General features: G+C 40.3%; 1 protein-coding gene across 1 annotated transcript; it reads left to right on the top strand.

Annotated features, from left to right (window-relative positions):
* The first annotated feature begins 751 nt into the window (after positions 1-751).
* LOC141956188 (uncharacterized) lies at positions 752-27,591 on the top strand. Its single transcript, XM_074896403.1, has 14 exons — positions 752-1,298; positions 4,418-4,537; positions 5,465-5,584; positions 6,696-6,815; positions 12,916-13,038; positions 14,068-14,150; positions 15,374-15,499; positions 16,349-16,394; positions 17,485-17,618; positions 21,807-21,935; positions 23,999-24,113; positions 25,006-25,140; positions 25,653-25,778; positions 26,602-27,591. Exons 1-14 carry the CDS (start codon positions 1,073-1,075, stop codon positions 26,721-26,723), a joined length of 1,725 nt encoding a protein of 574 aa, XP_074752504.1. The 5' UTR covers positions 752-1,072; the 3' UTR covers positions 26,724-27,591.
* The last annotated feature ends 8 nt before the right edge of the window (positions 27,592-27,599 follow it).

Raw genomic sequence — 27,599 nt, forward strand, 5'->3', positions numbered from 1 at the left:
GGAGCATTTTACTTTTGTCTAGACAGACAAAGAGGCCCAGGGAAAACAGTTAAGGAGTCATTGGGAAACAAACACAAGCAAAACTTTCATGCATCACAGTTTAATCTTAATCAGAAGTTACATTGGTTTGAGCCCTTTCACCAGATTTTACTGGAAACCTCAAGAATGTTACAAATGTCACTTCATGCTGCAGTAATTAGACCAAGGTCATTTGTAAATGTGTTCAACTAAGGGTGGGCATATGCACCAGACCGGTGAATTAAGCAAAAGGATGGAGCAAAAGGAGAATTGCTCTTTTTCCTGTTGCTACCTTTTTCTGCATGAAAACGGCAGATGATTTTTGCATCCTCCCATTGCTAGCTTATCCAGCTCACTCTGCAGGATTTACTTGACAGGAGGAAAACAGTTGTAAATTCATTTGGCCACTGTATTTGTTTTGTTTTCTTTTGTTTTATATTCTTGCTGATTTGCAAAGTCTCAGTTGACTGAGTTATGAGCTGTTTGCCCAACAGGGCCTTTGTTCCGGTCTGGGCTTTTCCGAACTGGAAAAACCTGTTCGCGTGGGTTTTTTTAGGTTTTTTTTTTTGATCTTCTTTTCTCATTGGCAGCTGCAGCTTGTACACATGCAGACAAGGTGGTGCCTGCCTTTCATGTGGAAAGCTGCCTTACAAAAACTGAGGTTGCTCTTTCCATTATCCTAGAGCTTTTCTAGCCATATGAAGGCTTTGGTGGATGCTCCAGGAGTTAAACTCCATTTGTGCTCCACGAAATGTGTTTAGGTCATAATTTCATTTTTCTTCAAGCAAAGGGAGGGTGGTTCCAGTCCAGCCTTTTAAACAATATTTTGTAGACTCTCTGAGATCTGCAGAAAGCAGCTTTGGTGTGCGATGTAGCTTTTTTGGGACACAGAAGCTTGTCTGCTTTTACAGCAGTGGCACACGGTGTAGTGTTAACATCTGTAAGCCAGGAAAAACACTGAGGCAGCAAGTTAGTGTGAAAAGTGGACAAGTTGAGAAGAAACTTCTCTTTCCATCTCCTTTTCCTCTTGCTTTGTGCTGCTCTTGGAACAAGAATGGGTCAACTGTGTGGACGATGCATGCAGCTGCTGCGGGACTTCGTGGCCTTTGTTCAGAGGATGTCCTCCGACTTGATGCATGGCATCAAGGAATGCCTAACTCTTATAAGCAAATGCTGCTGTTTAAAACAAAACAGCTCTAAAGCCAGACAGCTGTACAAGCCCATCCTGCAGCCTCATGAGAGGGTGACAGCACAGGAGTTTCTGCAGCATATTGAAACAGGTAAGAGGGCTTGTTTTTTTCTCTGAAGGGTTGTGAAAGAACAAGGAGATGGATTTTGTGGGTTGAAAACAGATTGCTGGCTGAACTGCTCTGGCATGGCATGGAGCAGCTTGGTGATGTTGTAGGAAAGACCAGAGCTACAGAGCGTCTTCTTCGTGTATGGAACACCCAGGGCTCAAGTGGCATAACAGTTGGATTTAGATTGAAATGGTCAGTCACTCTTACTCTGCCACCACTGTTAATACATAACCCATGTAAATATGTTTCATAAAAGTGAGTCGTTCTAGTAATTAAAGTTAATTTTTTGAAGTCACTCTAGGTGATAAAAGCTGGAAACAGGCTGTACCAACACTGGGTGCTACATGAGTGCCAAGCTGTGAGCAGGCAAGTCACCCTGTGATCCTGGCTGAGTTGTGCACATCCATGTTGGCTGGCTGCAGAACACCTGGACTTGTGCTGGCGGTGTCTGCATGGGGAAGGTCGAAATCACCCTGGGACAAGCATCATTGGGCTCCCAGGATTCCAAGAAACTGGTCTACCTAAGTGCTTTTGTGCATACATTTTAGACACAAGGCTTGAACACAATCATGGGATTCTGCATGAATCAAAGTAGATCCATAACTCTTCATGTATCTCCTCTGCTTTACAGGCTACCTGCCTAATTCCCCCATTAATCTACTTGTGATGTCCTCTCTATCCTGTCATAGGACACAACTATATCAATAGGAAAACTTATTTTATTTCACTCCTGCAGTCATAGAATATCATCTTGGATGAGTGTGTTTCGTCAGTTGTCCAACCTTAAAACATTCGTTGTCTCAAGCTTAGGCAGGGGCCATTGCTTGTTTCATTTTGCGTTGTCTCACAGCTAACTGGGCATATTGCTTTAAGTTTAACAACTTTGGGCTAAAGCTACTACACAAAATGGTACGGCTTTCTACTTTCATTTATGTGAAGGGTGTGGAACACAAACTACTATTTCTTAATTTGCCTTTTTTGGGACATAAAACCATCTTCTGAGGGGGACCAGGAGAGACATTTTTCCTTGGTGTGACACAGTTAATGCTGTTTGAAATGGTCTGTCATGGAACAACCTTTGGAATAATTGCTCTGACGCTGGTTGTTGGGAACATGTGTGAATTAGCCTCAGCTGGTATTAGCTGGTGTCATTGCCCTGTGAATGTGGGGGGTCCTCTGCTGCTGATACGGTTCACTAACTGTTGCACATTAGGCACTGGCTAAATCCTGAAGTCCATATCCAGAATAGGACCGGATCTTTCAGACTGATGTATGGTGGAGATCTTCCAGGGCTGAACTTGTTCTTCCAAATGCTAGCATGCTTCTGACTGTATAAGAGACTGTCTTGGCAGGATCCCAGCACAGTTGATAGATCAAGTGCAATGAAGGGATGGTCTGGAAAAAATGGTGAGGCTAGACTGGCCCTTTGCAGTACCCACTGGTACTTTCTGAAAAGACTAAGTGTAGGTTTTCTTGAGAAATGCTTTCCTCTGAGAGGGGTCTTCAAAAGGCTGGTCGGTCTTGGATCCTCAGTAGCTGGGGTACAGCAGCAGGGAGCCTAGAGCCTCTGTGACAGGAGTATACAGATGACAGCGTGTGCTCTCGGGGAGGTCCCAATGTCTGTGATAGGACATACACAGCACCCAGGAAGAAGAACCAAGGTTGATTCTCTGAGTGTCCAAATCCTGCTGCCAGGACGGGTGGAGGCAAGGAAGCCTCACAAAGAAAACCAAGACACAACCCTCCTACTACTTTAGCACTCACCTGTGTATTTTATTCCAAGGTGAAGCAAGCCAACCCTCAGTTTTGGATAGACGATAATAATCAGGGAGCCAATATCTGGACAATTTGGGTTCAAGAAGAGAATTGATGGTTGATCATCATACTCAGGTGTTAGCTAGGGCAGCAAATGCTTGATATTATAAGCAGATGAAGATTTTGAGTGGCTTTTGCTTTATCACTCTCCCAAACAAAAATGCACAGATATGTGGGAGACTTAGATAGTCAGTGTTTAAGGAACAGAATTAAGCTACATTAAGAAATTTTATTTTTTCTTGCACACACTGGCTAGTCCTTCCCTGTGTATTGTTAACTATTAAACAAAATTGGTCTTTATATGAAGCAGTTGTTCTGTGAAGCCCCCTTACCTAAGCCTGAAGGAGTTTGCTACTCGACAGGTCAGCAGCTTCTGATGGCTTGAGATATTGGCTGAGTTTTGCACTGAGGCATGAAAGCTCACACTCCTCACATGCTTCGCATCTCTTTTTCCTATGGGATGTAAAGTAGCTAGATCTTGTTCATAGAGATATTTCAGTCTTTAATGCACTGCTTTAATCTACTGTCTGAAAATATCTTTTGTGCTGCACCAGTCAGTTTATACTACCTTACCTTTTCAACAGTTTATACTATTGAGCATTGGTTCAATAGCCCTATTTTTTTCCTCTCTGCTGCTCCATTCCAGACATTATAAGTACATTATACAGTGACTTACAGAAGTCATGCGTGACTGCTGTTGCTTGATGGCTATTGCTGAACATCTGTTTTATTCATAGGGGAATTATCATACTCGAGAACAGGTAGACTCATGCTAGAAATTTGAGCCTGAGGCAAGCCCATTTGCAATCCATGTTGCTATTCCCTGAAATCCTTTATTGTAATATCCAGGACAGGAAACAGTGAACTTAAAAGGTGGTAAATTAGAAATAAACATTCTTTCTATAGCTCATAACTAAGAACACCATGTTCAGTAGATGCGTTATAACAAAGATCTTCTATGATTCAGGAAAAGATAAAGATTTTTATGAAGAACAAGAACACCTGCATTTATATTGGATAGCATAAAAGTGTCTAAAGGTTATAATTTATCTTGCTTCCAATCACTAGCTTTGTGTGCTTCACAAGAGGCGTTGGCAAAGACAGGTTATTCCAGAGTCATTTATTGCTTCTCCTCATGGAAACATGAATAAGACTAGCTGGGCTCTATGGAGTTGTTGCAGTACAAAAATCCTTATGTGTTTGATTGTCTGCAAATTTTAATTTCTTTTTGTAAACTAACCCTTTTCAGGTGTAATTGAGTTTGTACTGTCATTGTACATCTTTAGGTTTTGAAATGTCACCGCTTGGAAAGGACCCTCTGGAAGCCTTGAGGACCTTAGCCTTTTCAGAAAATGCAGGTTTACAGCAGTCTGCTGCCCTCTATTACTTGCATATGAGTCAGCACAGTAAGTTATCTCAGTGCATTAGAAAAATGTCACGTAATTATAAACAAAAGTATTATTTCCAACTGTGAAACTCCATTTGATTCATTAATCAAAGTTCTTTTTTTCTTTCATGCTGTGTTGTTTGCTAAGGAAAATGGAAATGCTGTCATTGTCATGTGGGCAAAGTCATTCTGGGTTTTGCTATGAGGAGATACCTCTCGTGATTATAAAAGACTAATTATGTAATACTTCTGTAAAACTCAGAAGAACCTGAAGTCATTAGATGCAATGTATACTGAATCTCCTGAGACTAGCACAGTCAAAATACAGTGAAAGGAAGTAGACATAGTGATCATTTAAAGTTTTATATTATATAATTTTTGGAAGAGAACAAAACTTTAGAACCCAGATTGTAGTGGAAATTTATAAAGGAAACGTTCTTCTTTGTCCCACCAATTCTGTGGGAGCACTTGGCTCCTATGTAATTTGTAAATGGTTAGAAGTCAGCCTAGATACGCCAAATGAAATTCCAGCAAGAATTTGGGTCCTACAAAAAGGTAGAAATACCAGCAACAAGCAAGCTGGGATTTATTTATTTGCTTGTTTTAAATTTACTTTAAAGAGAATATTCTGGCACTTGGCTTGATAACTTTATCCCATATATTTTTTGCTGGATAAAAAGTGCAGATAGCCACAACACAAGGACCTGCTGTGAGGCAGAATGACTTGTTTGGTAGTGAGGCATATTGTTTCCCTTCCCATGAAGTACTTGATTATACAAAACCTTTTCAGGAAACTTGTCTTGTTTTGCTAGTAGCAATGGGATATAAATGAAGGTGAATACAACTCAGCCTATGTATGGTAGCACCTGAGGCTTAAAACCAACAAGAGAAAAATGTGTCTGCGGTGAATGATGAGACTCCTGAATATTTCCTCTCATTCCTGCAGTGAACATCCCCCTGCCTGTGGAGCATCTGGAACCCTTCTATGCCTTACTGCGGTCTGCTGACCTGGAGGTGCAGCAGATGTCTTCCTTGTCCCTTGTCAACTTCTTGCTGGAAGGACATAGTGAGTAATTAACAATACAACTCTCTTCAGGTGAAAAAGTATCTCTTCAGCCAGACTCAGACAAAAGGAGGGTCCATCCACACACCCAGGTCTCCACAAATCCAAATTCCATTTTTGTGTTCCTGATAGGACAGGTGTGAGTCTGTTTTTGACTGCAAGCCATATAGATTCTGGCAGCACCAGGATATATCAGATCCCTCTAGCTAAATTATATCATGTGGTAAGAGATCTTGGATCTGTGTACAAAAGCTGATAAATTCCCAGAAGGGTGTGGGAACAGCTATACTATTCTCTTTCTTGGATCGAGAGCCCACCACTTACCCTTTCAAGCAACAGATACAACTCTTAGAAATAAGAGACAGTGATCATTTTCTTGTTATTTATTAACTGGACATTGGTCCTAAATTGCTTGCAGATTTAAAAAAAATGTTTAATAGAATTCACTTTCTTCTGTAGCTAATAGGACAAATGAAATTGAGATAGGATCTGGGAGCTGCAGATGAAAAGCTTCCCAATAAACTATGTTGATAGACAGGGCATGAACACCCCACACCTCATCAATTGAGTCCTTATTACATCTACTGCTGCACTCCCTGGCACCTGGGCCACAACAGGTATTCCATTAGGCTATCCCATAACAGCAGAAGACAGGGTCAGTCTTCAATGAAGCTTGCTTTTTTCTTTTAATTTTTTAAGGATCTTGCTGCAGATACTATCATCTCACTATTTACAAGTGAAAAATAATCTTTAAAGTGTAGACTTCAGAAGAAAAAGGCGGGGGGGAACTGAATAAATTGTGAACCTACTGGAAAGTTGCAGTTCTACTTTCCAAAAGGAACCTTATGTTTGAAAACAGAATTCCAAATAGAAATATTTGGGACCTTCTGAAATAGAACCTCTGAACATCTCTTACACTCTTTCATGAGTTGAAGAGGAATCAAGCAAACCAAGCTAGGGACTGTGAGTGCCTTTCAGGCTGTTTCCATCCTAGGTCTGTTTTGCATAATTATAATATAGACTCCCAAAGCAGTCAAAGGAAGATGTAATCTCTTCACAAAGCCATTAACTGTTTACTTTTGTGTTTGTCCATTTTTTCTGAATTTATGAATAGTTGACAAAGAATTAGTTGTCCAAATGGGTTTACTTGAGCCAATTCTGGATCTGCTTGAGTCAGAGGATCCCACTGTCCAGTGTAATTCCTGTGCCTGCACCATGACTTTGGCTGTTTCAGGTGAGTGTGCTGTTCTTTCTCTTTATCCTCTGCAGTGAATTCGTTTAACTCTTACTTCATATTTCAAGGTGAAACAACCTGTTTGCAATTGGTTTAAGAGTCATAAGGTGCAACAGCAAGTTTTGATATTCCCACATCATTAATTCAACTTCTTGAGATTCTAGTTAAGATCTTTTTCTCAGTGTTTCTGACCTTCATTCTCTTATGATTACAAACCTTCTTCTGATTTCTAACCTAAATATATTCATGACCAGCTTATCTTAATTAGTGTCTACACTGGCTTTTGCTTAAGTAGTTCTGCCTCTGATGTCTATGCTGATGAGGCTTCTTCATTTTACTAGACTGAAAAAGCCAAGCTCATGTAAGACTCCTCTTGTATGTGAGGCTCTCCATTCATCTTCATATCCCTTCTGGGTGTAAATGATATGTTCCAGAAATGGAACGTAGCAATTGCATCTGCTGTTTTGTGATACCACAGACCTCAGGTGCAGTTACAGACCTCAGTTACAGTCCCAAGATGTACATAAATGCTGCAGGAGTTCCATTTTGAATTAATCTCTTCTGAAAGAGAGATCACCAGAAATGTGCAGTATTTCAGCTGGGGTCTCACCTGTGTCTTTTATTGTGGCATCTAGGGAAATATATTTTGTGGTACACTCATTATAACACTTGCTTTTTTTGTGACTGCATCATGGTGATATTGTCATCCTACAGCTAACTTAATCACATAGTCTTTCTCCTCATCTGCTGCTGTTTCTGGTAGACACCTATTAATTAAGGGTTTGCAACAAATGTTTGCAAGTGCATGTTCCTGCATTTTGTGCTATAAGGTTTCCTTCTGTTTCTTGTTGTTTCAGTCTTCTAACTTGTCTGTTATTTGTAAAATATTCCAGTCCTCCACCACATTTGACAGTGCTGCACTCACACCTTTGTATTAACTTTCCAGTTCAAAACCAACTACAGACCAGTCTGTGAAATTCCACTTGTAGCCTCCTTCCAGCTGGTCATTCCCATTCAGCAAAACTTGCTGCCAGCTTCTTTTAGTCAGTTCCCTATCCATCATGTGCTACTTGCATTTTTCACCAACTTCTCTTGCTTAACTATGCATATTTCATATAATGATATATTTTTCTGACATCCAGACAGATAAGCTCAACCACGGGTTATCAGGTTAGTCTGGCTTATTCTACCTTTTGCAAACTGTGTAATTCTACTCTACAGATTGTGTAAAGGCCTGTATAAAAAGCCACGAATAACATTTATTTCCCTTCCTGCAGTGTTCATTCCACCAGCTCCCTTCTCCAGTATGGGAAGTTGCAATCAGATCTCCCAGAAGGCTGAGAAAAGCATGGTGAAAGTGTTACTTTCTCATTAAAATATTTATGTTGTGAAGGGGGAGCGTATAAGCAGGTTCCAAACTACCTGAAAGTGCGGATTTGCATTTTATCCCACCTTTTTTATTTGCAGGTTTTTAAACACTTTCCTGTTTGAAACTTACTTTTAAGCATTATGTATTACTAGGATCAGGTTAAGAAATCTGTATGCTATGTTACTTTGTGTGGATTGCAAATCGCCTCATTTAAATGTCTAAATTAGGCATGGCATTGCTAAAATTTTAGATACCTGGCACTAGAAGGACTTCCTTTGTGTATAGTCAGTGAAGATCTACACAGAGATATCCCTTCACCTGTTTTAAGCAGCCCGCAGAGGAAGTGACTTGTTTGGGGACCTAAGGATGTTTCTTAGTCCTGAAGGCACTCTTACCCTTCTAGGTGTCTCTGTCTCTAACCCAGAGTATAGGGAACCCTAAGCCACTCCAGATCCAATCCACCTTAATTCTCTGTTCAGCGTGGTCACCTAATGCCTTGCACGCTCCGCTCCCTTAAGTGCCAGTGTACTTCTGAGCACAAATACTTCAAATTCAGCACTCAAGGAGCTTGCAAACTAGCTAGGAAGGCATCTGCTGAACACAGAGGTAGGCAGTCCTGCAAAGCTGGGTTGCTGCCTGGGATCTGATGAGTGTTGAGGATCTCTGTCCCACTTTAACTAGGATTTAGATGGACTGGATCCATTTATTTCTTTTTCAGACTATATTTAGATACCACAGCAATGAGACTAAAGCAAGAGGCAATTCTCTAGACTTTATTTTAATTTTAACTCACAGACTCTGATATCTTAAAGAGTCTGCTTGAGAAAAGTATTCTGTTCAGTAGTGTCCTTCAGGTAAGAAATTCATGCTTCAGAATGGTTTAAAAAAGATAAATATGGAAGCACAATCAAATTAGGATATCCTTAGATAGCTTTAAGGTGACTAAAATTCTAAATCCAAGAATGGTAATGTCTTAATTGTGCTACAATGAGCATTCAAGACTGTACAGAGTGAAGCTGTTTAGCAGTGTGACTGCAAGTTATACATAAGTTGGGTTGTCTGATACTTACTGCTTCAATAGATAGCCAAAAATAAAAACAGCAAACCAACTTATTCAGATGAAAAGGAAGTGAAGGTCAGTTTGTTCCGACACTAGCATTTGTCCACACAGCAAAAGAACACATGCACATTTGCAGTTATCTGCAGCTTTTCATTCTGTGAGTGAAAGTTACCAGTTCTGGGATAAGAACTTTTCTCAAACTACATAGGAACAGAACTAAACGCTCACAGCAAGGGTTTAGGGAGGCCTGAACATCTGCATTAAGCTAAACAAGGAGGATGAACTGAGTGTAGAGCACGTTCAAAGTTGTACAGACAGGAGAATTTTCGACCACACAAATGGCAGAGAGTGGAAAAATATAATTTATAAATACAGGTTTCAAGGTGAGTTATTCAAACCCAGCTTGAATAGCTGTTATTGATTTTCTCATTTTAGAGGAGCATCTGAATACATGGTTCCCTTCTAAAAGCACTCCAAGGGGCATCGGTGATTGCAGTGGCATCTGTGGAGAGACTGTATTACTTAGATAAATAGGTGGTTCAGGAGAGAAACATAACCTAGCCTGCCACATGTCTTACAGAGATGATAGTACAGTTACACATCTTGGTGAGATAGATTTCTCCACCCATTCTGTCATATGTTGACAAAACAGATAGTGTTCAGCCGCATTATCTGACCAAAACTAGAATGAGAATGGAGAGAAGGATAAGGGAAAATGGCATATGTAAGAATGAATCCAGCAAACCCACAATAATGGGCACTAACAGGCTGCAGAGGGGAACTTGTCAGCTAGCGAATAACCCAAGGGAAAAGAAAAAAAACAAATATTTTGGTCACAGAGGTTTCCATCATGTGGGTACCTGTTGTGGTCTCTCCACTCTCTTGTGATGAGAACAGGTGCTCCAGTCCTTCCGGGCAGGAGTGGGGTGCCTGGGTCTCCATGTGCCACTGCCTTCCAAAACAGGCTATAAGTGCTCATCCTGCCACTGTAGGCTTCCAGTGTTGACCACCACCTCTGAGCCCTCGGGCAGAAAAATTGTTTGAGCTGTCATGGATGTGAAGCCTTTCCAAATCAAGACAGTTGTGTTTCTTTAAAGAAGAAAAACTTCTGAAGCACCCAATGGCTCATATTCTGTCATGGCCAGTGCTTTCTTCAGAAGATCTTCAGACTGAAAATGCACCCCTGAGAAGCTCTCTCACAAGAGGGTATAGGATTCCCCTTCCCTGCCCTAGAAGGGAAAGAGGAAGAAAGAATTTGTCCAAGTTTTATCTAAATGTTTGTAATCCCCTTGGTTCTCTTCCACATTCACAAACATTCATGGAGTGCATTGTGTGAAAGAATGAAGGAAGTGGCAATATCTGAACTCTTAATCTTTTTACCTCTCTTCTTTACTCAACCAATGAGAGTTTACATCACACCACACTAGATTCCATCAGTTGGAGCCTGTCACGGTTTAACCCCAGCCAGCAACTAAGCACCACACAGCCACTTGCTCACTCTTCTCCCCACCCAGTGGGACAGGGAAGAGAATTGAAAATAAAAAGTAAAACTCACTGGTTGAGATAAGAACGGTTTAATAACCAAAATAAAACAATATAATAATAATAATTGTGATGAAAAACTAATTTTTTTTTTAAAAAGAGAGAAATAAAACCCAAGAAAAGACAAATGATGCACAATGCAATTGCTCATCATCCACAGCCTGAGCAGTGATCCACCCTCCAGCCAACTTCCCCCCACCCCCAGTTTATATAGCGAACATGATGTTCCCTGGTATGGAATATCCCTTTGGCTAGTTCAGGTCAGCTGTCAGTACAGCTTCTTGTACACCTGCTTGCTGGCAGAGCATGGGAAACTGAAAAATCCTTAGCTTAGGATAAGCGCTATTTAGCAACATCTACATCAGTGTCTTATCAACATTTTTCTCACACTAAATCCAAAACACAGCACTGTACCAGCTACTAGGAAGAAAATTAACTCTATCCCAGCTGAAACCAGAACAGAGCCACACAAAAGAATTTCTGCTTCCACTGAGGGAAACAAAAGAACAAGATGCAGGCAGATTAGATTGGAGAAAGGCTTGTCTGCAGAAGTGACCAGAATATTTCACCAGAATATCCCATGTGTAAAAGCTATTTTTAAATACATGACTCTTTCCAGAACAATTATTTTGTTCAAAAATTAGAGGGGTTTTTTTTCAGAATAAAAGATATTTCCTTGAGTATAAAATACTCATATTTCTTGCTTTCTTCTTCATGTTTCTCTCAGCAAACTTCTTGAAACTAGCCATTGTTTAAACTGTCTAGAAATGTACATAAATGAACCAATACTCAATTAACACTCCTGTGGTCTTCAGTAGCAGTTTGGCTCATATAAACAATGGAAGATGCAGACTATGGCCTTTGCTTTTTCCTTTAGTAAAATAATCTGTAGAGTACTCTAGTATTAAGAGAATTTTACATTGGTCTAATTTCTATTTATATGAGCTTTATGAGCTTCAAAAAACAGCACTGTCAACACCTTATTTTTACAAAATTATGCCAATAGAACGCTTATAAGATAGAAATACAGATAACGTATAGATATAAATAAGACAATAGGTGCGAGAGGACCATAGCTGACTCAGTGTGGCAGCAGGTTATTTGTTGCAAATGGTTTGATGGCCTCATGGTAGAGGGGTAGGGAAGAACATAATGGAAAGATTCTCTTCCATACAGTGCAGCTGAGGCTACCTTCACTAAGTCCAAAACAAAAGGAGTAGAACTAAAAGCAGATTTTTTAAAAGAATGGAATTTTTTTAATTTTTTAAAACATTTCATACCATAGTATAACTTTATCATATGTAGTATACTTACATACACAGTATATAAATATGTTTTATAGTATTTTATATAGTTAATTTTATAGCATTATTTAAGTATTATAGGTTTTTTTCCCCCAGTTTTTCATTCAAGAGTCTCGAGGGACTCTGCAGATCTTTTTTGAATTGTCCTTATACTCCAGGATATTTAATACAACTGTACAACGTAATACACTCCCATGTAAGGAAGCATCACCACTTCAGAGAAGAAGCATCTTTTCAAATTCCAATAGTTAAGTCAAATTCTGTCTTTAAAAACTTCTTCCTTGTTTAGCTGTCAAAGGAGTGACACAGGCACATTCAAAATGAGAAACCAGCCCTGAATATACCCTGCTAAATTAATTCAGTCTTAATTTCAGTTAGTTATGTAGTTTTTGGTTGGCACGCTGTGAATAGCTTGATCAGACATATCGGGTACAAGGCAAGTACGACACCTTGGTAACCTGTTTAAGGGAACTTATGGTCCTTTTACTTCAATCATCCCAGTCACAAAAAAAAAAAGCATTGAACCAGCTGTGATCTATGGCTGATCCAGAAGTCATGAGTAAGTTTCCCACTGAGCTCTTGTAATTTTTAAGTTTTCTTTGAGCATGCAAAGAAATTTTGATATATACAAAAGAATCAGAGAAGCTAATGCCAGAGAAATCTAATCCTTCTAGTTGGCCTGCTCCTGGCTCACAATAAGATGGCAATACCTTCCTTCTTTCTTCCTTCCTTCTTCCTCTCTTTCTTTCTATTTCTCTTTCTCCCTCCCTCTCACTCTCTCTCTTGTTCTCATTCTCTCATTCTTACTCTCATTCTTTTTTCCAGAGTCCAACCGAGAAGCTATTGGTGCTGCTCAAGGAGTTACACCCCTGCTGTCTCTTGCCAATTCCTACGATCCTAGGGTCCAACAAAATGCAGTTGGTGCTATTCTCAACCTCACACAATCAGGTACTTTCTCACTAATGTTTTATCTAAAGTTGCTGATAGAAAAATTTCTTACTAATAGAGGAGTAATTCAAAATGGTTAAGGCAAGAATAAAAGCTTACCTGAGCAACAAAATTTTCCTTTGCATATGGCATTCTTGTTGATACATAGGCTGATGATTTAAGTTTGGCCTCTCTTTAGGTAATACAGACCCTTTTTTGCCTAGTACCAAAATAGAAAGGCTTTTCAACCCTTAGGTTATGTACAAGCACTCAAATCATCAGTCAAATAGGAAAAAAAAATGTTAAAGAAGTGACTTGGTCTAGAACGTTAGTAGCACATTTGGTGATACTTTGAGGCAATCTCAGAAGCTAATCCAACAAGGTCAAGCTCTAGGAACATAGACTTAGAGCTCTAACTTGCTGTTGGAAGATGGAAAATGTAACTATTATGGGCCAAGCATTACAGGCTCCTGGGATATTTGCCATCAGCTTCAGCAAAAGCAGTATTTGATCCTCTGAAATAATATGTGCATTAGCATACATTAACTGAAATAAACCAGCATTAAATCTCACCTATCTAGATGATACCATTATCCCACACAGCTAAACGTTATAGGTGTGAGTAACATCTCTTATCTCTATATGGTGGAAGGGAATGGTTGGTAAGAACTTCTACAGTTGGCTATTACACTTCTCTTATTATTCAGAATTTTTATAAGAATTTGTTTTTTAAATACAGAAATCGTGGTGAATATCGTAACTGAGGTTTTTCAGATCCTCAGAATAGGCTGTAACATAAAACCAGCAAAGGCTTAATGGATCAGACAGCCTGCTAGTCATTTTGCTAAAATGTCTGCATACTGCTATATTGCATATGCTCTAAATTATATACTCGCCAGTCACACTGATTGGCGTATATTTGGACAACATCACCACTCTCTAGAATCCAATGATTGTGCATATTCCTTTTGAATGGTGCCTCCAGATAAGAGGGAGAGAAGGGGAAAGACACACTAACAGCACTTTTTTTTTTTTTTTTTAAAATGTCAGAGAAAATCCAACAGGTCCTATGCAAGGAAGGAGCCCTACCAGTTCTTGCCTTGCTGCTGGAATCTCCTGACTCAGAAGTGCAGGTATGGCTCAAACAGGTCAGATTTTTAAACGCTTAACAGTGTGACTGTAAGGAGAGCACAAGCCACAGCATGTATAAATGAAAAGGTGGAGAGGGGTGTAGGTTCCTCTGGAGAAGCGGGGAAACATGTGAGAGCATCTTGGTGAAACTCAGCTCAGACAGATAATGTATATTCAAAACTCTCAGTTTGTTTAGCTCCACAGGAGAAAGTTTATGATGCAGAAGTGCATCTGCCAGCACACAGTAACACATGCACACAGTTATTATGCGGTTACCTTCTTGTGTCTTTCAGATCATCAGACACATTGCGGATAGGACTCTTTCTCTGTTTTCATTTGCATCCTAACTTTAATCTTCCACTCTAAGCAATTTTACTAAGAGTTCTGAGAAGGCATAACTTGCAAAGATTTTTTTTCTTCTTGTGTGTGTCTGGGAGATCTTCCTGTTTCATGCCTGCCACAGACACCTCTTTGATTCTGCACACTTAAGAGAGCTGGTCTTGGTTCAAAAGTATGCTGATGAAAAACTATGAATCAGAGTTGTAAACCTTAAAATCCACTAGTTCATTCATTCAGTCCTCTGAGTAGTACAGGATTGTTTTCTCCATCAGTTTTGTTATCTCTATTCAGATTTCTTTTAAATGTCTGAAGGGATGGAGCCTCTGGAATTGCTTTCTGCAAACCGTTTCAGTGTTATCAGCTTTCTCTGACATTCATCTTAAATTTTCCTTCTCTGCAGTTCAACCTGTTTCTTCTCATTATATCTCCCTAGTAATACATACTCAAATATATATAATCCTCCCTAGTGTTAATGTTTAAATCCTTTGAAAATGATCTGGCACACTAGGGCAATGACTACATCCAGCTTGAGTAAATGAATGTAAACATATAATACAGGAGATGCAGATGACCTAACTTAGGTGGCAGCAGCAGTGTCATTGCAGCAGCACAGTACATTCCCAAATACCCAGGGTCCTAATGGGTTTGTACAACACACAGTGCCACAGCATGATTGCTGTGGTAGCTATAGCAGATTGCATCACTTTTCTTGGAGGAAAAAAAGATGTGTGTTATCACATCTACTCGATAAAACACCCTTAAGATGAAAAAGCACTTTATTTTCATCAGCATTAAGTCTGAGCATTTCTCCAGTTTATTTTTATGCTCTTCAGCATGTCACCACTGTGACCTCCTCTCTATTTACTTTTCTTTTGCTTCTCTGCAGTATTACAGCTGTGCTGCCCTAAGCAATGTGGCAGCCAATGTTCAGCACCACGAAGCCATGCTGAGACACAGCAACAGATTCCTGCTGCGCACACTCATCTCTCTCCTATCCTCTTCTGTGGACAAGGTAAAGCTATAGGTTTCTCTTTGTGTAAAGGTTTAGCATCAGAGTAGAGCTATAAGCTTGGGCTTCCAGTTTCAGTCTAGCACAATTCTGGTCATCTACTGTACAGGTGCCTATGCAGCACCTTTCCCATGTGAAAAAATAACATATATTAGAAGATACATAGGTTCTACAAGGTCAATGTATGGAGAAAGAGAAGGGAAATCATTAAAGTTTTTTCACAGCCCTGACCGCTTTCTTTAGACTAGGATGGCCTGTATTCTTTAAACTTGAAACTACATGTGTGAAGTGCTCTGTCCAGGCTCTCAACTATCTTTGATCATTGTGGCAGCGACAGAAAGTATCTGGAGCATCTATTATACTTTTTTATTTTTTTTCCTTGGTATCTGTAACTTTGACTGTATGGCTTCAAAGAATAACGAACATTTTCCTTTGTTGGGAGCCACACCAAAGAAACTGCAGTAAATCACAGTTCAGGATTTAAAGGGTGGAACCTTAAATTCTGTGTAGGAGGGAGGAGAAAAAAAGGCAAAGCAAATGAGACAAATTTACTCCATTTTCCTATAACTTATCTGACATTTTAAAATAAACCAACATCTGAACCCCGTTGGCTTTTCCTCATCAACAATAGAATGACTGATACTAGAGGAGGTTGAAAAAAATTCATCAAAACTTTGAAAAAAACCCAACCCATATCCCCAAATTTGTTCTCTGAAGATAAATGTAATAGCTTTCTAGTGTTGTCACATTCATTTTGTATACAGTAGGCAAGAACATGCATTACTGAAAGCTCTCTTTTTTTCTCTCTCTCCTCTCATTCTTTTTTTTTTTTTTTCTCTTTGGCACAAGCAGGTTTCAAGCCAGGCATGTGTTTGCCTAAGAAATTTGGCTACCAGTGGTAAGCAATATCTTGGAGATAAACAAACCACACTATTTCTTTTTCTTTTTCTCTCTGCCTTTCAGAGTGAGCATAGTGGGCTGGGAACCTTTCATATTAAGAGCAAAGAGATACCCTCTTTTGTACATTTTATTTGGATGTTAAGGGAAGAGGGAGGTGCAGGGAGGTGCAAATCTGCCTCAGAACTCCCAGATAGTGAGGGAGAAGTATCTGGACATAGTGAGAGAGACAGCAGAGGCCTTCTTAGCACAGAGCCTTTGCAACTTAGTAAGTCTTTCTCCCTTCCATGTTTCTTAAGCATTAAATCTGATTAGGACAGAATGTCTCCTGAAACTGCTGCTTAGTGGGGAAGGCGTGAATCTGTCTATCATTAAATATAATTTTCTCCCAAGCATTTGTCATCCTCTTAAAAAAATCCTAAAATAAAATGCTCAGGGTCCATTTCTACAGCATACTCAGGAGATGAAAGCAGAGGACTGGCACACTCAACACTAGAGCCCTAGGGTTCAGGGTGGAGTTGTTCATCTAGAAAGCAATCACAGTTATAGTGGAGTTGGGAGTGAAGGAACTGCCACACTGCTCCTTGGCAGCTGAAAACCCCTCGTCTGCTTGGCCTTTTAGGACTGCCACTCCATCTGCTGGCTGCTTTGGCATTGCCTTTTAAGTGCCCAAAAGGACTCGCTGAGGTGGCAGGGAGAAGCGGGGTATAAGGATCCAGCCAGGAGGGCTGATGTACCCCCTGGCTAACCATAACTCTGAAAGATAGGTGGTGCTTGGGAAGGACTTTCTGTCTGTGCAGCAGAAGCTCCCACCTTCTTACTGGGCCTTATGCCAATGAAGGACTCAGAAAATTCCCCTCATTTCTTCTTGCTGAGGTTCAGATACAAACTGAAGGGTGCCCAAACCTATGTTCTGCTCTCAAGCCTGTATTAATCCTGGCAAAAGGATCCAGAATAAATGAGAGATTATTTTTATAAAAAGATCCCCTCTAATTTCATCACTGAGGCACAGTCAGATGTTTGAGTTGGGGCCCAAATGCCTCCTCCCAGTGCTCTGAAGCTCCCTGACCTTGGTCATTTTTCCAAACCAGTGGACATCCAGGCTGAGATGGTTGTTGAGGACATCCAACCCAAGCTGCTCTCTCTCCTGGCATCTGGCAGCAAGGACGTGCGTCACGCCTCCATCGCTCTGCTCTGGATACTGTCCCAGCACCCACACAACCAGGTAGGGGAGGTCATTTCCCAAGACCAGAGGGGAAAGAGTAGCTCTGGCTACCACCTGGGGAAATGCCCTTTTATGGAAAAACTGCATATAAAATGCATTTTGAGAATGACCACTAGGCTCTGTGAGATCTCCCAACCCTTCTCTCTCCCCCCCAGAATAATGAGGTTTTGTCAGCTCTATCTGCACTGTCACTTAACTACCGGAGGAATGTATTTTTTGTGGTGAGTGGGATCCAAAGGATCATGCAGTTAATCAGATTACCTGTAAGGGGCCCAGGGGAGGGTAGCGGGGGGAGACAGGTGTCAGATTCCATGGATGTGTGGATACTGCCCTGCACTCCCTGCAACTCCCTGTGGTCCCCTCAGTCCAGAGACTGTAGGTCTCCAGATGGGTGTACAAGGGGCAGGACACACACGTACACCTTGAGAGACTGCAACCATGGGCACAGCCGAGGAAGTTGGTCCTTGGCTACAGAGCTTCCACACACACTGAAAAACAGATAAACTAAGTTAGAGCATGCATTTAAAGTGCATCAGTGCAAAGTAAAGTGCAAAAATACATCACTTCCCTAAATGGACAGTTATTAAAAGACATTTGCATAAATTTAGCATGTTTTGAATTAGGATCAAGACAGCAAGGGGGACAAATACAATTTGAAATCCTGTCTGTCTTCAGCTAATTCACTAGGACTTTCCTGTGTCTCCACATGTCCTTAGTTACAGAATGATTCTTTTGCCCACATGCAGGATTAACACCACCATTAACAGTGCAACGCTATGCAAATACATGAAGTCTGACTAGAAATAAATACAGCAAATAAACAAAACAGACATTCCTGCTGTACGTTCATCCTCCACATAAAACAAAATAATCAGTAAGTAGCAACTGACAAATTATTATTATTTTTAAATGTGCTTTTCCATTACAGTAATTAAAGACATCTTTAGGATCATGGATATGAAAAGGTTTTGATAAGTGTCTTAAGCTAACAATAGCCTTTCAAGAGAGTCAGAGTTTGGGCAGATAAAGCAAAAAAATTGTGAGAACCTTTCCTGCCACACTGGTTTAAGCAGTAGTGACAGACTGAGTAACTGCAGCTAGGCTTAGGTGCTTCTTGAGGCTGAAACACATTCAATGTGATTTGAAATTTCCTCTGGGTATTGGAAGCCTGGTGCCTTACACCTCAGCTGCACGTACACAGCACAGCGTGAACCACATTGCACCTACTCTAACTCCAGGACATGATGGAAAAAACGGGTAAGCTCAACGCCTGGGAAGCAGCAAGTAGAGCACAGAGCTTCTCAAAGGCACTGTGGCTTTGTAGGTTTTGTGCTGACTGCATTAGCACCAAACATCTTCATTGCTTGTCAAACTGCCTCATGCAATCAAAACACAATTTGCTCTCAAGAAGCTTACAACTGAAATACATTCAGTTAGTTGGAGGCTATTTACACAGTAAAAATGTTACTCAGTATGAGCCATTATGCTGGAACATTGTCCTCACTCTCATTTGCTTTTCTTGCCCCCAAACGCCATTTGCACTTGTTCTCCCAGCAAAGATTACCTACAGCTTCTTTTCTCCCCAATCCTGCATCGTGTCTTTACCAGTGCTTCAAACCCCCAGCTACAAAGGGCACAGCACAGCGTCAGTGGGAACAAAGGCACGGGGAGCTCAGCCTTGTTACACCAGCAGTGGAACAGCCCGTCCTTCATGGGGGAAAACGATCAGCAGCAGGAGACTGAAAAGCAAAGCATCACCCTTGAGAGTTTATTCTCTGGTGAGAAGTATCTACATCTCAAAATCTGTTTTAGTGAGCAAACATGGCTGTCCCTGACTACTGAATGTTGCTGCTTTGTGCAAGTGAGCCCTGGGCACTCTGAGAAGAGGCTGACCTCTCCTTACTCATATCCTGCCTCCCCACCTCCATGCCTTTTCTGGCCTGTTTTTCAAGTCTTTTCAAGGTTTCTTTCTCTAACTCAGGCTGAATTCTCTGTGAGTGAAAGAGGGACTTCTCCATGGGAACAGCTGTTAGAAAACAAACCACTGAACAAAGCTAACCTTTACAACCAAGTCAAGTGATGCTTGAATTATTGCAAATACTACCCAGGATACAATAGGACAGAATTCATCTGCCCTTTCGTTACCATGAGGCAAACACCCGGGAATGCTTCACAGGAGCTCCTCTCCCAGCTTAAACCCCTTTTTAGCAATCTCCTGGCCAGGCGGTTGACAGCGATTCCCAGCAAGCGCTGGAAAACTTCCCTCTTGCAGGGGGAATTTTATTCAGTTCTCACAAAGACAGGCCAACCCTGGAATACTAAAGAAAGAGTGAGGCTTTGTGAGAAAACAGCCCTTTAAGTCATATTCCTTTGAACAAAGACCTGGAAGTCAGGGTGACAGGGGTCTGTCTACTCCAGATGATGCCACTGACTTTCCACTCCAGGTACAAAATAACTTTGCCTTCCCATCTTGCTACCTGGTAAACGGGATAATATTTATCTTGTCAAGAAATCCCTGGATAAGGGGAGTGAGTGCAGCATTGCACTTGTAACCACAATTGCTGCTGGAATGCTTTTCCTTGTCTTTTTTTTTTTTTTTTTTAAACCTTGGGAGAAATTAGATCAATATCCATCTAAACCACCAATCCATTTTTACTCGGAATTTTCTCGTGATTCTCTCGTGTTGTGCAGGACTGAGCCAGAAAATAAAATTTGGATCCCAGCCATATACCAACCAGAAAAGAGGTTCAGCAAAATACTGTCACTTACTAATGTAGGTCCTAAATAAACAGAAGAGCTTGGCAGGGAAGTCATTATATATTAGAAAATTCATTTATAGTCTGTAGAAAATGTCTTCCTCTCAGACTGTAGCAAATCAAATAAGGATGCTGCGATTAATGAGATTCTATAGAAAAGAGGACACGGTGCAAAAGCACAGAAAACAGTCATCAGTGGTAATTTAATTGGATTATCTAAAATTATATTATTTCTGCCTTTGAAGAGAAAGGAAAATAAAACCAGAGAGAATTTACAGCTATATGGGCATACAGGATTCTTTAAATGCCCTGAGTTTAGGCATAGCGCTGCCCTTTCCATCTATTTTCACGTTTTATTTCAGGATTGCTGGTTGTGACAGTGCTTAAAAAGAACAGAAGTGAAGATGTCATCTGATATTAAAATAAGATACACTTTTGCAATTTTACCTAAGTAAAAGAAGCAAGATAAACTAATTTTTAAAGACATCTGCCTTTCAACGCTGCTTCAGTTATCCTGACATTTCACAGGCTTCAGAATTATGTGATTTTTTTCAACTGTATGTAGGACCAATGATCTGTTTTATGTTGAACACTCTTGCTAATGTGTCTCAATTTCTAAGTAGCACAAATAATATAGTTCATTACTAACAAGCATAAGAACTGCATAAAGAACTCAAATTCCTAAGGGAAAGAGACTGAAAGTAAAAACACTTCCAAGAGGAAATATTTTGCTTTTAACCGTAGACCTAACCCAAAGCCTGTTGAGATTAGGTTTCTCTTAGAAACAGCAGTGCACCCGTGATCCATATTGTTACTGAGGAAACTACCTGGGCAGTAATCCAAACTGAGAAGATCTGATTCAATTAATACTAGTGGTAATTGGAGAAAGACTACATTCAGAGAGAGAGGAACTCTGTAAAAGTCCCTCTAAAATATCCATCAGGCAGCAGAGAAACATACGTATCAACTCAGAAGATGCTGTTTGGAACATGTTACTGAAGTGATGCCTGATCCCAAACCATCCATTATTGTAGCCACGGTAAGTTGCTGAGGTACTCGAGGACATGCTGCTGCTGCTATTTCACCACCTAGTTTTGCCTTTCACACCTACCCTAACCACTTTTCCTTCCAGTCAGGATTACACGTCCTTTCCCTGACCACCAACCACCTCTGGGAAGTGTTTGATGCAAACAGAAGTAAACTACCGGACCTTAAATACTCCAGCTTTCCATAGCAAGTGCTCTGTATATCAGTGCCAATCAGTAGACCATATTTTGAGAGAAAAAGCACAGCACCCAGACACTACACCATTTTTAAATGACCTAAGTAATGCTCATCTTTCAGAGCTAAGATCTGTCTATCTATAGTTGCTGCAAAGCTGCATTGTGTTGTCCATACTGGATGTAATTGAGATTCTGGTTGCTCTTTTCAGGACACTCTGGCATGTGCTGAGCTACTACAGAGCCTGGGCATGCTACTGTCAGCACATAAAACAGACCCTGTGATTGTTGGCCATACTGCTTGTATCATCAAAAACCTGAGCCTTTCCAAAAACGTACAGGTAGGTCACTGTCACTGAACTATACGCTGGGAGGTTGCAGTTATGTTTATATCAAATCAGCATTACCCACAGAGTGTTTTTTTTTTTAATGAGGCGTACACCAAGCATACTCTACACAAAATTGTGTGTATGGATAAAAGGACCTGATGTGCCATAATTAAAGTGGGTTTTATTCTTATTTTTCTAATATAATATAAAAATGCTAATGAAAATAAGAAATGTCTAATTTTTCCTATGAGTGATGTGGTTACCTAATTAGAATGACTGCATCATAGGTATAAAACATAATTCTAACAAAGACATTTCTTACTAATTAAAGGAACCCTCCAGGAAAATCTGAGGTTTGTTATAAACTGAATCCTTATTTCCTAACTCTCACTCTTCAGCTGCCCTTAGTTATCCATTTACAGTGTTCAACACTGATCTAATTTCACTCACAGTTTGTTAAATATAACCCCAGCTATTGATGTATGATTTGCCTGTTTGGCAAGATACTAGTTGTGCCAAGCTACTATAAAGATCTCTATTGCTGACTTTGCTTCTAATGAAATCCATATCCACAGATGCACTTCTTTCTCCTTGCCTTTTAAGAGTACCTTAATCAAACAGTTCCACTAGTAACAATCAATATTGGGGGAAAAAAAAAAAAAACGCAAAACCAAATCCTAGTCTCTGCTTTTTCCCACGTTCTAGTACCTGCTTTTTGAGATTCAGTTCCTTTTTTTTCCTCCTTTGTTCATGATCCAATTACCATTAGTTCCAGAGATTTAAACTAGCCAAAAGGAAAACTTTTTTTTTTTCATCTACACTAAGATAAGAATTATATGAACCTCTGATAGTTGTGAAATCAATTTTTGCAGGGAAACAGATTCCTTCAAACTGAAAGCCCCCAATAAGAGTAAAAATGGATCATCTTTTCAAAGCTTGCTTTTAAAAAAAATACTGTATTTGTCACTTAAATTCTGTGATTTTATTCTGTTACCAGGAGGGAGCTGGTTCATCTTCATAAGGCTTTATAACGTATAGAGTATTTAGCTCTAACTGCACAAGCGAATCCACAGACCTGAGTGGGGATACCAGGTTCCCAGGAATGAACCATCCCTAAAACACGAGTCCTTGGCACGAGAGGAAAAAAAGGTGTTGTTATGCCAGCAGGACAGGAACAGAGTGTGGGAGCTTGGAAGGTAGCAGTCTTGAATCCAGCTTTAGCCTCTAAGCAGCAAGTTGAGAAACTGCAACATAAAATGAGCACACAAAAAAAGATACTCTCTTTTGTTGATAGACACCTGAGCTCCCTTATGGAGCAGGCAGCTTCTATTATTGGGACCTCCCAGAGAGTTGACTTTGTGATTCAGCTTCACTAGTAACCAGTCACCAACAGGTGACTCATTCAGGATTCATTTCTTGGTCTCATGTGCTTTTAATCCAGATAAGCACAGGTGAAGTCTCTTATCTGTTTTGAACTCAGTCTCTAAAATGTACATCCCAGTACAGAGACATGCTGTCCAATACCACTTTTTGGCATAGCAGAATCAACTTAAAAGATAAGGGATACACAAATGTTTAATTCATAACATTTCCCTCCAGAAACAGAACCCACTTTTGCTAGTGAGAGCTCATCTCATATTTCTGCAGATCAGAGCATTTCAACATTAGGAAGTTTTCAAAGCCCTGGAGGCAAGTAAGAGAAACTGAAAGACTTCCACGTTTCTCAAGGCTTTGCTACGGAGCACTCAGCTTATTCACCTCTGCAGCAAGACTTGAACACATGACAGCTTAATATTAACATACAGCCAGGTACAGCAGTGATCTGTGATCATGTGAACATCCCACAGACAGAGCAAGCTCTGGAAATTGCCTGTTTGGCAAGATACCTAAAATCAGGTGATATCTGAACAACCCAACGTGTTTGTCACCTGGCTGTGGTAGATCTGAGAGGAGACATTTCCATTATTAATGTTTTAGCCCTCAGTATTGCAAAGAGTTATTCAGCAAATCGGAAGTCCTCGGATACCACTAAAAGATAAAGGAAGTGCTAAATGTGACTCTCTCTCTTGTTGTAGAGAATCATTGAGAGCCCATGTGTTGAAGGTCTCCTCCAGACCATGCTTTCTACCGACACTCAAGAAGACTCTCTCCGTTATGTGACATCTTGCCTTGCTGAGTTAGCAAAGCAAGGTAGGGAAGCAACCCCACCATAAATGGCTTAATCCGAGAAGTGTACGTATTCTTTATTCATCCTAATAGGAGATGAAGTACAGGTGGACATACAGCCCAGGTCTTCCTCTTTAAATTCACTGGGAATTTTGCCACAAGCTTCAAGACCAAGATCTGACTCACTGTCAGGACACATAGGCTCTGTTGTGCACATTTTTTCTGTTGAACTGCTTAAAATTTTTTACTCAAAATTCTTTCTGCTGAACTTTACTGTTGTACATGGTCTGTCTACTTTGATTTGTAATGTCACCCAGTTTCTCTGGCTGAATTCATTTCACAATAGCACAAACTAATATAGGAATTTAAAAAGACTAAAATACTAAGTGGCTCTTTCTCTTCACATTTTTTGCACATTTTAAGAGATCCCAAATTAGCACCTGTGGAACATACAGCACCCTCTCATGGCAGAGAGGATCAGTGTAAATTTTCCCAGCCTGCCCCAGCATTAGATACTGTCTGGCAAACAGTTTCTCTCTTGTATCTGGTGTAATTGCCATGCAACTGGGGACAGGTCACATTTAATTTTTCAAAAGATGCCCACTGGGCAAGAGTGGATCTTGTACATGAAGTGATTAATTCTTTCAGAACACAGAACCAACAAATTAAAAATCCCATCAGCCTTTCTATGAATCAAATCCACAGCCCTACCTTACTGAGAGCATAACCTCAGGACATGACCCTTTTTTACAACCTAAACATACATATTGCACAAGTTCAGCACTTATTTTGCTTCTCTAGCTGCATGAAGGATTTCCTGTTTAGGCAGTAGGGTTTCTGGCAGACCTCTCACCTTCATTTCTTCAACACTGGAGTTTCTATTCACAGACTACTCTCTTACCTTTCTGTCTTCCAGAAGGAGCCACATTACACATGGTCCAATGGATGGATGAACCCTTAACAAAATGCTTGGTGAGACTGGCTGGCCAACTGGAACATACTGAGCCATCCTTTCAAGCTGCCTCCATCATCCAGCACATGATAGGTCACGGTAACTGTCACACAGCATTACCTCTGCTTTCAAAGAGATTTATGACTGTCTGGAGTGAAATGAGCCTTTTCCCAAATGAGTTAGCTGTCAGGCATCGAACAACCTTTAATGTTCCTGTAGCATCTGGTCTCTACATATTTATTAGCATAAAAGCACCTACAAGTCACCCTTGAAATACACATAACCAGTGCTTGAGTGCATGAGAAACCCCAGGGATTAAAATGGACCATAGATAAAGATCTGATTTAGCTGCTTGTGGCCTTCTTCAAGCACAAGGACCAGCTTCCTACCACAGCAGCCCGCTCAGTGTTTTATTTACCTGAGGTATCAGCAATACCATGAGAAGCTGTAGGACAGGGACATCCTTTGCCATTGTTTACAGTAACGTTGGTTGTAGCTGAAGGTAGACGAGTCATTAACATAATCTTAAATGATGTTACAAAAATCAGTTCTTGAAGTGTTTTAAAGGCTCCTATTCATCTCAACCATTCATGGTTCTCCCATTTATGCAGAAAAAATGATCCTTTTGTTGAAGCGTCACATTGGAGAGATTCAGGACTACCTCAAGAATTTTCTTACCCACCAAGAGATCCGCTTTCAGCAGCTGGGCATCTCTACATTCTGCAGACTTAGAGAAGGTATGTCCTTCCTGCTGGGCCAAGCCCCCGGGCACTGCCTGCTCCTGCAGGCCACAGGCATTGCTTTGTAAGAGAAATTACAATGCCAGGCAACTTCTCTGGCAACTAGCTCTGCTCACTTAAGCAAGCAGAATAATCTCAAGGGTAGCTGTTACCTGGTTTTAAGTATTTTACAGTAAAGACAGGGGTTTTGTTTGTTTGCTTTAAAACCAAAGGCTTTTTGACCAGCAGGGAAACAGGACTTCAGGTACAGATATTTTTATCCAATATAAGAATGTTTGGCACTAGACACAGCCTAAAAGCTTTTCAAATATGAATTTATTTTATTTTGATAAAGCAAGCAAATCACATGATTATCTGGTGTTAAAGCTGGGAAGTCTCACATCTTTTTCACACTTTACATTTTGTTCCTTGATTTTTTTCTATTTTTGATTAGTTTTTTTAAATTTTGGGTGGAAGGTGAGTACAGAGGAGAGTTATAATATGGTAGCAAATGTATATAGAGTGTATCTTCACATATGTAGAGCCAGAGCCAATACCCTGCTACATCTTGATATGCACCTGTTGCATAAGGCTGAATTTGGCAACTGAGCTTTAGACATCTGGATTAGGAGACTTCAGCAGCAATCAATCTTGAATGGTCATAGGAATGAAAACTCAGTATCTTTATGTAGCAGAAGACTATTGTTCTAACTTCTCTATACTTTACACTGTAATAAGAACCATCAACTGTATCTAACCTGAAATATAAAGCTTTCTAAGCATCTGCATTAAAATACAGGGAAAACCAGCAGGTTGCCTAACATTTATTTTTCCTCTTCAGATCCGGAATTTTCATTAGCGTTCAGAAAAAGCCAAATGGCCAAACTCCTTGAGCAAGTCCGTCAACAAACAGAAGAAACTCAAGAGCTCCTCAGGGAAGCTATTTGCCAAGATGACAGTTAATATTTAAGTCACAATATTAACTTAAAACTTACCAGATCCAAGAGCCTGAACTTTCAGAGAAGACAATTCTTTTCGCTGGTTTCTGTAGCTAAAGTTTTCCTGCTGTTTACAGTTTCATCATACAAAAGAGATGTTCCAATAACAAGAATTGGAGCAGGTCAAAATGCAATCCCTTGAACACTTTGGCTGGCTTAAGTGTACTTGAGAACCATGGCTACATTCCTTCCAATGGTTTGGAAAACACGTTACGCTTGGCTAATCTTCCATGGTTTGTTTTTGGTTTCCTCACCACCCTCTCCAAAAAAACAGTGCTGTATTCATGAAGTTTTATTCATGTAACAGCCTCATTCTACTGAAGAAGCATCTCTCAAGTACACAGGTTCCTCTGCATTCACTTTTATTTTATCTCTGTTCCATGTCCCTTATTTCAGAGCAGACTCCAGGGACTTGACTTTAGAAAATAACTGAATTATCCCATAGTATAAAGGTAGCAAACTACTAACAGGTTACTACAGGAAGTAACTGCTGAGGGACAACTCAGAAAAACTGCAAGAAGTTTGTAAGTAACAGTAGGACAAGCCTTAAGGCTGATGCCTGTGTACACTGTAGGCACTACTAGTCCAGCAGAAGGAACAAAGGCACACTGAGGCAGGTAAATGTTGCATAGAGCATGTTCAGAACATAGCAGCTACCATACAAATTTGAGTGAGATGTCTTTGAAGACAGAAGCCTCTGTTCTGCAAGTGGTAAATTATTTCCAAAGGTACTTGCAACAGGGAAAGAGTGAACAAATCTGGCAAAATTAGAAATTGATCTTATATTTTGATATTGATGCTTCATTTTAAAAGGAGTTAAAGAACAACAACAACAAAAAAG

The sequence above is a fragment of the Athene noctua genome, chromosome 1, assembly GCF_965140245.1.
Source record: "Athene noctua chromosome 1, bAthNoc1.hap1.1, whole genome shotgun sequence".
Classification (NCBI taxonomy): Eukaryota; Metazoa; Chordata; class Aves; order Strigiformes; family Strigidae; genus Athene; species Athene noctua.

Bases quoted from the DNA above. Each gene is read 5' to 3' on its own strand.
- LOC141956188 (XM_074896403.1), top strand. From the start codon at position 1,073: ATGGGTCAACTGTGTGGACGATGCATGCAGCTGCTGCGGGACTTCGTG. The intron at 15,500-16,348 runs GTAAAGCTATAG...TGGCACAAGCAG, and splicing joins TATCCTCTTCTGTGGACAAG to GTTTCAAGCCAGGCATGTGT. The intron at 21,936-23,998 runs GTAGGTCACTGT...CTCTTGTTGTAG, and splicing joins GCCTTTCCAAAAACGTACAG to AGAATCATTGAGAGCCCATG.